Source organism: Triticum urartu, chromosome 5A, assembly GCF_056163025.1.
Source record: "Triticum urartu cultivar PI428250 chromosome 5A, HENAU_Tu73, whole genome shotgun sequence".
Lineage (NCBI taxonomy): Eukaryota > Viridiplantae > Streptophyta > Magnoliopsida > Poales > Poaceae > Triticum > Triticum urartu.
Window position 1 is genome coordinate 184,165,984 of NC_141877.1, and position 11,346 is coordinate 184,177,329.

The window sequence follows — 11,346 nt, forward strand, 5'->3', positions numbered from 1 at the left end:
TAGGATGAGAAGAAGACCTGATCTATGGATATCTCTGTTTCCCCTTTTTGCTGCTTTTTCCTTTATTTTACTTTCAAGTTAAGCCACTGTAATTCCCTAGCCTATATAAGGCCTTGTAACCTAAGAGAGGGGTATCAATCAACTATTCAGCCAAATATTGGTTATTATCAATACAGTAATACCTTTACATACATACACCATATACACAAGTTCCTCACTGTTCTTGGTGATTTCATACTTTTCCTCATTTTCTTGTTCTTGATCCACCTCAAATCCAAGGCTGATCCATCCAGGAACCGACACTTGTGCCCTAGGAGTTTTGGATTGAACTCCTGCTGCCACATTGGCCTATTTCTGCCTCGAGTGATATCTAGCCCCGCACGTTTAAGTAGTTCCTTCAACACTTGTGTTGTACACTTCGTACAGCAGGGAATGTATCCGGTGCACCCGCACTTGTGGTGCTACCGGTGCACCAGATGCCATAGAATGTTTTAAAAAATCTGAAAAAAAATCTAGCACGTTAATGTAACATCAATGTATGATGTCACAAAATTTCATCCAAAAAGTTGAAATATTTTTTGAGATATAAAAATTAACAAATTTGACATCAATGTGAGTTATTTTTTGGGCTCTAGATTTTTTGGGCCAAATCTAGAGCCCAAGTTATGTTACATACTATTTAGTGTTGAATTGGTCATTTTTGTTTTTCGAGTTATTGTTTGTACTTTGGCTTGAAATTTTGTGACAAACCCACATTGATGTTGTATGAATGTGCTAAAAAAGTTTCAGAATTTTTTGAACATCTTAAATCTTGGAATTAATTCTAGTCTAGCAATTGCATGCAAGCAACGTTCATGGATTGCAGCATGTGTGTTAGCTGGAGGGTACTAATTTGTCGGTAGTTGCATGTGGCTAGAAACACGGTGTGTCCATGTTGAGGCTATTAAGTAGTGCATGCCCCATGCTTGAGTTGGTCGTCGTCAGGTACATGGTGCAATGTCGCCATGAGAGGACCTAAAGATGTGGGTGATCTGCATCGCTGATTCTAAGGGAACAAGATTAAGAGGGTGATTGTCAGCGACCCAATTACTATCACGGCCACGTTGAACCACGGCAAGGCAGCCAGCCCACCAAGAGCGACCAGCACATGGGCCTGGGCCGTCGAGAACCAGCAAGAGCTAACAGCTATATATCTACAGGGGACAGCAACGAGCTAGCCATCCGGGCTTGGATCAGGCAAAGGCAACGGCGGCTTCCCCCTTCCCTTCTCCTACCTCCTGTGCTTCCTCCTATCTTCATCTTCCTTAACCAATTCCTTGTATGTGAGCTTGATTACCTTGTACTGGACTGAACCACGGGTCGGATCCTAACATCATGGCATCAGAGCCTCCTTCCACCCTTCTGATTCGCCACAAATTCTTCTGAGTTCGTCTAATTTTTGCCTAATTTTTTTTCTCAGTTCATCAATTCCTTCCACCACCATGCATCCGGACCTGAAGGCCTACCTGGACGATTACCATGCGCGGACCATGGCACGTTATGACGCCATGGACAAGCAATACACGCTGATGTTGAAGATCCTCACGGGCATGTCGACCCCGCAGCCGGCGTGTCCCATGGCCACGGCAGCAGATAGCGGCCTCACCGACGACTCCAGTGTCCCGATGGTCATCCCCGATAACTCTTCCTCTACCACCAAGGCCCACGAGACCTTCGAGCTCAACCCCGGCGCGTCCCTTGCTTCCATCAAGATGATGCCAGTCACCTATTCGACAGAATGTCCGACCCAGGTAGTCACCATCGCCAGCGTCGACGAGGTCCACACCGCCACCACAACTGTCCACCTCGAGCCCGCGGTCGATCTCATCCACCAAGAGGTCGTGCCGATCACGACTGTTCATGCAACGCCTTCCATCTGCACCAGCACCACCAAGGTCCTTCCCCCTGTGGCAACCACCACCGATGTTGACCCCAAGGCCGGTGTGCAAGAGCTCGATGCCCTCACTGTCAACACCACCCCAGTGACGAGCGAGGTGGACCACACCGTCGTCCACAACGTCTCCAGCGACCTTACTGCATCGACGCTGACAAGGTGTTCGGCGCAATGCACCCGTTGCCACACAAACCTACAGAAGTATGTGCTCCACCCAGCAGCGACACCTTCGTGGCTGTTGCTACGAGATGGCCATCGTTTTGGAGACATTATGCAGATGGAAACTTAAAACGGCCCATGCCATGGCCGTCCTTAGCTTGCTCTCCTGAACTGAATCGGAAGCACGTTGGGCTGCTGTCACAAGTTACATCTGCGATGAATCATTTTTCTAGTATTCTAGATTCTCTGAGAAGACCTGGGAAATATTTGCAAAGTATGCAGCTGAAACTACCATGGCCATCATTTTCAAGCAATTGCCCGGCAGTATCAGTGTAGTTAGAATTGCCCAAGTGCAAGCTTCCAGATGAATATTGTACTGCTATTGACAATTTTGCTTCACTGGTGACTACCACTATCCATGTTGTTTGTTCATTGGAACCTATTGAGCATCAGTTTTCAGTTGTTCTTGAGCAGGGGCGTTGGAAGTATTCTGAGAATCACATAAGGGAACATGCTGCTATAAGTGCTCTGACTTCTCCGACAGAATCCCTGAGATGTCGCCAAGGGGTGCACCTGAAACTACTGTGTTCATCATTCTCAAGCAATTGCCAAGCAGTACAGTTATGGTCAGAGCTACCGACAGTGGAATTTCAGTTTTGTGCTCATGGTCCTACTGATCCAAAAATCACGAGAGAAACCTGGTGATGCTTGCTGAAAATTACTTATAAGATCGGTCAAATGGATCACCTATTCAGACCAAGACAGTGGCGGTCGCTCAAATATGATTCAGTTGCATGCTATCTCGAGGAGCCATCTTCACGTACACATCACCAACCTCATGAAGTTTCAGGGTTCAGTGGTGAGCTAGTACCATTACCATTCAGCGATGTGAGTTCTCCTCAAGTTCCTTATCGTCAGTCGAATTCCATGGACGAGTCTTTCTGTTGTTTGCCGGGTGCAAAGCTGCAGTTTGGGCACAATAAACAACAGATTATGAGCATGTCAGTACAATGGCACTTTCTGAACCAAGAGAAATTAAAGGGGAGTGGTCGTTTTGATAGTGAATTCAGACCTGAACAAGTAGTTGATGTTTCAAAAACAAGAATTCAGTTTGCCGAGCTAATCAGCCTGGAGTGTTGCTCCTTCAAGTGTGGACCAAATTGCATACCATTTGTACTCTGGTGAAAATACAAGCGTCTTCTTCTTTTGGTGGGAATTCAACACATGATTCTAGTTCATTTGTACTTTTTGCACAAGATGACCAGTACTGAAGCTTTGGAAAAAGGTGATTGCCAGCATCTTATATCAACCAATTGTGTTCCAGCATATCTGAAATCAGATGAAGTCTGTGTTGCTGCTATTTGCAAGTTTGACCAGGGAATTTCTCAGGAGTGGGCGTTGATACTTTGTTCCAATCAGCGACCACTTCTTGTTTGTACAACTCAGGTGCATTGGAATCTTTCTGAGACGGGTGCTTGCTGGATCCCCATGATGCCAAGCTATATTCCTGTCCCGAGTCATCCAATAAAACAATTTATTGATGATCTGACCTTGGGTATTGCAGAACAGCGGCTAGTCATCTGTTGGGTCCAGTCCTCTTATGAATTTCACGCTCATGACGCCCAACCGATGTTTTGGTTCAGTAAAAAAATGCCCAGCTGAAGCTACCAGGATCATATTTTTATGCACTTGTCAGGCAGTACAGTTGCTCTACCATTGGGTTCACGAGCACGTCACTGAGTTGGCGGGTAGTTATTACTTTGCAAAATTTTGGCGCACTAGAGATTCCCATGATTTAGTACATCACTGGGTAGTTCCTATATGTGCCAGTATACAAGCGGGTGGCAATCTGCTCAAGTATAAGTGGAGCGGACAATATGAATGGAGACTGTTGAAGCCTAATTTCCTGCAAGCTAGTTCCGTCCCCTGTTCTGATGCATATTTCTATGGGAACCAATGCACGGTGGTCGTTGAACTGTTGGTGCATCTTGTTGGGCAGCTAAGTGACATGTTTCATAAGTGGAGAAGCCAGTATCATATAGGGGCAAGCAACAAAATCACTTACAAATGGTATATGCTTTGGCATCTCAGTGGAAGGGAGTGGGCTCCTTCTGATTGAGTTGGAACTACTTATTCCAAAACCAGGAGAGCATTTGGTCTTGTTGCAACCCAAGCCTCCATGGTCACCTCTTGTTCCACCACAAATTTCTACACGATTCAGCAGCAATATGCGAAGAACTAATTCAGAGTTTCTACACCTCACTGGAGTTCTTTGGGAAATCACTCCATTGTGGATCTGTGCTGATCATGTTAATATCTTGTCAAGCCATTGGTGGTGCTTCTCTTGGGGCACTTACCCAGATGCAGATGTCCTTGCTGCATGTCTGGGACGCTCAACCCCGAAGGAGTTTCAGAGCACTGCACACAACAATGAACAACATGCGGTACAGTCACTTCAACCGACAACTTCGTCTTATGCTCAATGGGATCCAGGAGGATTGGATTTTGCAGAACCAGCAAAGAACGAGCACCGGCTTGGGGGCAAGCCGGCCGTTAAGGAGGAAGGGATGTCAGCGACCCAATTACTATCACGGCCACGTTGACCCACGGCAAGGCAGCCAGCCCACCAAGAGCAACCAGCACATGGGCCTGGGCCGTCGAGAACCAGCAAGAGCTACCAGCTATATATCTACAGGGGACAGCAACGAGCTAGCCATCCGGGCTTGGATCAGGCAAAGGCAATGGCGGGTTCCCCCTTCCCTTCTCCTACCTCCTGTGCTTCCTCCTATCTTCATCTTCCTTCACCAATTCCTTGTATGTGAGCTTGATTACCTTGTAATAGACTGAACCACGGGTCGGATCCTAACAGTGATTATGTTAAGACTTGGGAAAGGAAGAAGGTACAGGACACGTCTAGTATGACGGTGAGAGTAGTCAAAAGAAATCTGACCACCAGTTGCCTTAGTAAGAAAGGGATCCAGCAAGTAGTAGCCACAGCAAAGTTAGAATTTACGTTGGCTATATTCAGAGTAGTACTCTTAAGAGGGCTAGGTCAGTTTGAGCAAGTCCTATAAAAGGATGTGTACCCCATGGATGTAAAATAAGCATCTGTTGCCCAGAACAAGAAATCTCCTGTGCGCGTTCGTCCCCACCGTGAGAGGAGAGTTCAGGCTAACAGATGGGACATTGAGGATTTGCTACTGCATTGTTCCAGGACCAACAAATCAGTGAGATAATCGGCAGCACATCCTCAGAAGCCGGCGCTTGAAGTTGCAAAACATCAATTCCCCATAACCAGAAAGTTTACTGCCAGTTTCTGGTCAGATCTATATGACTATCTGAATTTCTTGAGTTTGCAACTGACATAAGTTACCATATAATCATCCAAAGCAGTAACTAATTAACACAGCTAGTCATCTAACGTGATTTATAGGTTATAGCTAAAAAATAAGGAAATTGTGTGGCAAAACTGTAACCATGACAAATTCAGTTTGGCGAGGATGATAGGTGCCAGAAGAAGACTTGTGCTAAATGATAAACCAGCAGCAACTTGATATTATGGAATCTAAGCAGAAGTTAATGCATTGAGCTCATATTATGTGTATATGCTAAATGTATAGAAAATAACATGTAAACTTACAGGAAGATCAGAAAGAGACTGGGATATTGCACTGCAAGCCGCAGCAGTTGCACCAGTCTGTATGGCATTCATGGAGACATCAACAAGGAAGAAATAGACAGCTGGCATTGGTTCCCGGACCTGAAATGAATGAAGTAATTATCGTTACCATGGTACCAAATGGCAAAACTAAAATATGAAGAAAAAAGAGCAGATATGGTGCAAAATACAATACAAGTTATCCTGGTTACATGCTGATCAATCAAATAAAACCAAATCGTTAATACAAACGGTAAGGCCACAAGATATAACTACCAGTCCTCTAAAAACACGGATACGTGCTGGATACAGCGCATCCGTATTGGATACCGCATCTGACAAGGATTCGTCTCCGATGTGTGGCCGATACATGATTGTACCTCCCCTGATACGGACCAGCCCAGTAAGACTCAACCCTAATACGATGTGGTGCTCCCTCTCCTCTTCCTCTCCAGTAGAGTAGCTCCCTATGGTCCTGTAGATCTCTCGGACAATATTGAACTTTTATGTTTGCTAACTTGCTGTTGCTGTTTGGCTGTTTGTTCTTGGCTTTTGTTGGAATAATGGACAAGAAGATAGAAGAGAATGGACTGCACTGACTAAATACATGCTAAATGGCTCGATGACTAATTGATAACATATTATTATTATTATTATCATCATCATCATCATCAAAATAGTCAAATGTATCCCCGTCAGCGCTTTTCAAAAGTGACGTATTTATGTATCCGTATCCCCCCTATACTGAGAGTGCAATTTAGCTAGTACTACGCTACAGTTGACAAATCTTGCTAAGATGAAGTTACAAAAAGGCTCAACAAGGCATGGGCATACCAGAAATTCCTTGGTGGCAATGAATTCAACTGTTCCTCTACATAACTCAGGCCTGTCATCAGCATCACGTCGCCTACCATCAGGCCCTAAGTTGCACAAGTACTCCCTTGGAGTATCATTGCTAAATCCTGCAAAATCAGTGTGCATTGTTTAATGGGAAGTAGCTTTAGTTGCATAATTTAACAACATTTTATGAAAATAGTATAGAGCTACGAGACAAAAAAGAGGGAAAACCCTGACACGGAAGAAGTGAACTTTAATAGTGCCGTCTTCTCAAGGAAGAGAATGAGATAGCATCAGACTTTTAATGATAATTTAATTTCATATGAACATGGTCTACTGCCAAAGGACGAAAATATTTCTAGTGGCAGCTTGAAATGATAGGGAAGCTGAACTGCGCGTTCAACTAGCAAGCCTTAGTCCCTTACCACATAAGTTACAGATGAAAATTTTCCCTTGATCAACGAATCTCATGAATGGATTTATGTACGCTTTGCAGCGAGAACACCTGATAGGGCCCATCTCCCCAAAATCCACGAGCTACAATAAGAAGCTGGGTCAAGTTCAAAGCAAAATGAACAAGATTTCCTAATCAAAACAGATTTATCATTAGGTGCTTTGAAGCTGTCTGTCCAGGCAATCAGGAAATGGAAGGGAGCAAAACTATTGCTACAGAAAAGATCTGTATACAGTACTTTCTGCTATCGCTACAGTGTTCTTACTAGGTGTGTGCCCAGAATTTAAGTCATCCAAGTTGTTCATTGGGGGGGGGGGGGGGGGGGGGGGGGTCTTATTTGGACGGTGAGAGACTGGGTGTGCCCACTTTATGTTGGAGAAACAGCTTCTATGGGCTCGGACTGGTTTACATGTATGATGCAGCTTTGCTCACAAAAAAAGACATCTGGGGGCGGGTTGCTTCCTATCAAACTGCAGGTCAGGCCCATTTTTTGCAGGTAGGGGTGTGACACCGTCTATTCTCACCAAAGCTTCGCCAGGGAAGTGGGAGAGCAGGCCTAGGCAGAGAAAGGTGTTGTTTAGAGATGATGGAGGGAACAAAACAAGTTGAGACTGAGGAATCAAGTGGACAATTAGCCCTTGGATGGTTGATCAAGCAAGAACCTTTATGCCTGCCTTATGCCACCCCAGGAACGGTTTAGGTGGCTAGGAAATAATGTGCTGTGAGCTCCCTTAAAATTGGCCACTGGAAGGAAGCCATCTTCCCTCAAAGACATCGACTGCGATAAGATTCAAGACCAAGATTTTGTGGAGAATGAAAAGAATCAAGGGAGAGGAACTCAGGAAGTCAATATAGCGAGGGCATGAATGGGCAGCAGTTGACATAAGGGCCCACCCTACAGCGCGGTGATTGCAGGTGGGAGAGGAATGGGGGCAGGCGCAAACATTTATAATAGAGAACATTAAGCTAGTTTAAAGCATTCCACACAGTGTTCGTCGTATCAAAGTGATATGCTGTTCCCAGAAGACAAGTGCAGTAGCAGAATCCTAGCGTCAATCACTTGGGCAGGGTATACAAACAATCACATGGAGAGCGCACGAAATCCTGCTAATTGCAATTACCTGCTCACCTTTTGGTGAATGTGCCAACATATAGAATAAATGATGACTGAAGAATCGGCACATCAGCAAGGTGTGGTATTTAGAACCAAAAGATTCCATTGAAGTCAACTTTTAGGTACTACACAATTAGATGGTTGTGAGTATCTAAAAGTTGATGACAGTAAATAATTTCACACAATGACACTCATAATTCCAAACCTAGCAAATATTCCTAATGTGTAACAAGCATAGATCAGTATAACTGTCACCAGTGGAGATTAATTGCTCTTTGGGTTACTTTAAGCGCCAAAACTGAGAAACACCTGGATAGCCTCCTCAGAAGGATGGGGAAGAGCAAAAGGTTGCACCATTATAGCCAATGGCATTCCTGATGTTGTCAAGAGATCACCCGTACATGGTATCTAACAGGATAGGGAAACGGAGCAGTTTAGAAAGGAAACTTACGACCAAAGAAGAAAACAGAATATTGATCAAATCGAACCTGATTCATGGTGCACCGCATCAAACGGGGACTGCAATTGCCGGTGTCCTTCACAATAAATTCACTTGATGCAGCCTACGATCAGCAGCAATGCTGTTAGATGAAATTAACAAGTATAGTCTAGTGAGAAACGTCTGGAAGCAGCGTTGTCAGAGTAGACGCATATATTTCTAATTACAGATACACATACCGGCGGAACAGCTGCTTGGCCAGCTTGCCGAGTCTCAAAAATGACAACTGACGTCTCGGTAATAGGACGTGGAATCTGATTAGGGTCAATTTTGGATGGGGTAGAAACCTGGGCTCCAGCATGGGGAGAGTATGGCATGGTGGGTGTGGATGGCATCCCCTGGCCTAGTGCATTAGGCGGCATGGCACCAGGCATGCCAGGCATTCTCACGGTTCCCTAGAAGTTGAAGAAGATCAGCTTAAGGCCATAAATATCAGGCTCTGACAATATAAAATTCAAGCATAGCATCCACAAAACAAAGATAAAAGGAAGACAATATATCTCTTACCATCACACCAGTAAGGATCGATCATGTAAACAGAACACCTAAAGGGCACAAATTAGGCTCCATGCATCATAATAACTCAATTATGTAAGGTCTGAGGTATTCCATCAAAAAACTCCAATAGAAGAGAAATACATTTTTTTCATGAAAATTGTGATAATCAATCATCTAGGTGAATAATCAGCTACCTCCTAAAATATCCAAACATGAGAAAACCCTGACTTACACATGCCATCTTAGTCAATACTTCACGGGGAATAGTCTAGAACATTCATGCGCATGTATGTTTCAATTGTTTTCAAACAAAGTTGAACCATACTCCCTTCGTCCACGAATATGTGTACTTCTACGTTTTGTTCCAAGTCAAAGTTTTAAAATTTTGACCAACCTTATAAAAAATAATAGTAACATATATGACATAAAATTGGTATATTACGAAAGTACATTTCAAAACGAATCTAGTGATACTACTTTAGTGCCATAGATGCTGCTACTTTTCCCGATAAAGTTGGTCAAAGTTTTAAAACTTTGACTTGGGACCAAATCTAGATGTACACTTATTCACGGACGGAGGGAGTAAACCATTACTTTCCAGAAGACACTTTTTGAGAAAACAAACTATAACATCCTTAGAACATGTCACCTTGATAGAACAAATCATTACGATTCAATATTGAACCCAACAATCTATGAAGGTATATGTGAAACACTAAAAATAATAATCCTTCACCAAGGCATGCCAAATCACACACACGACAGGAATAGTGAGTTTCTTATCAGCCTCTAGACCATAGTTCTGCAGACATATCATAGATAAGGGGGAAAAGGAAGCATCCTTGCTACCAAGGTCTAGAAAATTGGTATATTACGAAAGTACATTTCAAAACGAATCTAGTGATAATTTTGGACATTAGTTATTTTGAATCATGTGCAACAAACAGTTCGGGTGCTACAACTGCCCAGTCTTAGTTCCAAATTTATTTACTCGCTAAAATCTCTTCCATTTCAAACACTTTTTGAAACTTAATAAGAACACTCACTGGTCGTGTCTGCCCTTGCCACCCTGGAGGCCGAAATGCTGGTGCATTAGCCCCAGGAACCCCCATGAACGGTGGTGGCTGAGATGCAGGTGCGGTCTGAGCCCCAAATAGCGGAGTCTGCAATCCTGGTCTCTCCCCGCCAAACTGCGGAGGCCCACCATAAGCACCCTGCTGCGAGGGTCCCCGTGCAGCCCCAAACGGGGGGATCGACCCACCAGAGTAGGCAGGTCGAGACACTGCCCCAGACAGCCCGCTAAACGGTGGTGGCTGAGCTGCTGAATACGGAGGGGCACCCAATGGAGCAGATTGGGCTGTTGCTACAGGAGAGACACCGAAAGGGGCAGGCTGCGACACCGCAGCAGGTGGCCCACCGAACGGAAGAGGCTGGGATGCCGCGGGCGGACCTCCAAATGGCGCTCGTTGCACCTGCGCCGGCAGCACGGGCGGCGGGCCATTGAAGGGAGGCCTCTGCGGCTGTAACGACTGCGCCGCGAGTGGAGCGCCAAAGGGAGGAGACTGCTGGACCGACGGCGCTGTGCGGGCGAAGAGCGAGCCCGGCGGCGACGGAGTACCAGGGAACGGGCGGGTGCCAGGAGGGGGTGCCTGCGGACCCCGGATCGACGACGCCACGGGGCCATCCCCTTGCGGAAGCCCGACGGAAGCAAATGGCGGGGGGGCGCGGGAGATCTGGAGGTTAGAGAAGGAAGCCGGAAGAATGGAGGAGGGAGAGGGACCGCCCGGTCTGGGAGCCGGGGTAGGGTTTTGCGGCGTGCAAGGGGGCGGCGGCCTCGACATGGGGGCGGCGACGACAGGAATCGATAGGAAGATCGGGATCTGAGGTGAACAGGCGGGGTAGGAGAAAGAGCAGAAAGGAGCGTTTTATGTCGAAGTGATGATCCAGGAAGCGTTTCCCGAGCGTACGTATCGCATCACCTGCCTATATCCACGTAATTCCCCGATAGAAATGATTATCGAAAAATTACCGACAGAATCTTACGCGCCCTTTCACGTACGGTGAGATCTTCTTTACCGGTTATAAAAAAAATCTTCTATAGGCTGGTCATAGTGAGAGTAACTTAGCGCTAGTAACATAACACACCTCAAAAATCTTCTTTAGGCATGTAGTTAATGAGGAGAAAAATGTTTAG

The 11,346-nt window shown here is 45.4% G+C and overlaps 1 protein-coding gene across 3 annotated transcripts in view; it reads right to left on the minus strand.

The window, feature by feature from the left end:
- Nucleotides 1-11,107, minus strand: part of LOC125508483 (protein transport protein SEC24 B) — a 28,479-nt gene extending 17,372 nt beyond the window's left edge. For all 3 annotated transcript variants that reach the window (XM_048673211.2, XM_048673209.2, XM_048673210.2), the window contains exons 1-7: nt 10,199-11,107; nt 8,834-9,049; nt 8,644-8,718; nt 8,465-8,563; nt 7,013-7,124; nt 6,585-6,712; nt 5,733-5,852 (exon numbers count right to left, since the gene is read on the minus strand). In XM_048673211.2, the coding sequence (XP_048529168.1) occupies nt 5,733-5,852; nt 6,585-6,712; nt 7,013-7,124; nt 8,465-8,563; nt 8,644-8,718; nt 8,834-9,049; nt 10,199-10,993 (1,545 nt within the window). In that variant the 5' untranslated portion in view covers nt 10,994-11,107. The remainder of the gene's footprint in view (nt 1-5,732; nt 5,853-6,584; nt 6,713-7,012; nt 7,125-8,464; nt 8,564-8,643; nt 8,719-8,833; nt 9,050-10,198) is intronic.
- Nucleotides 11,108-11,346: the final 239 nt, after the last annotated feature.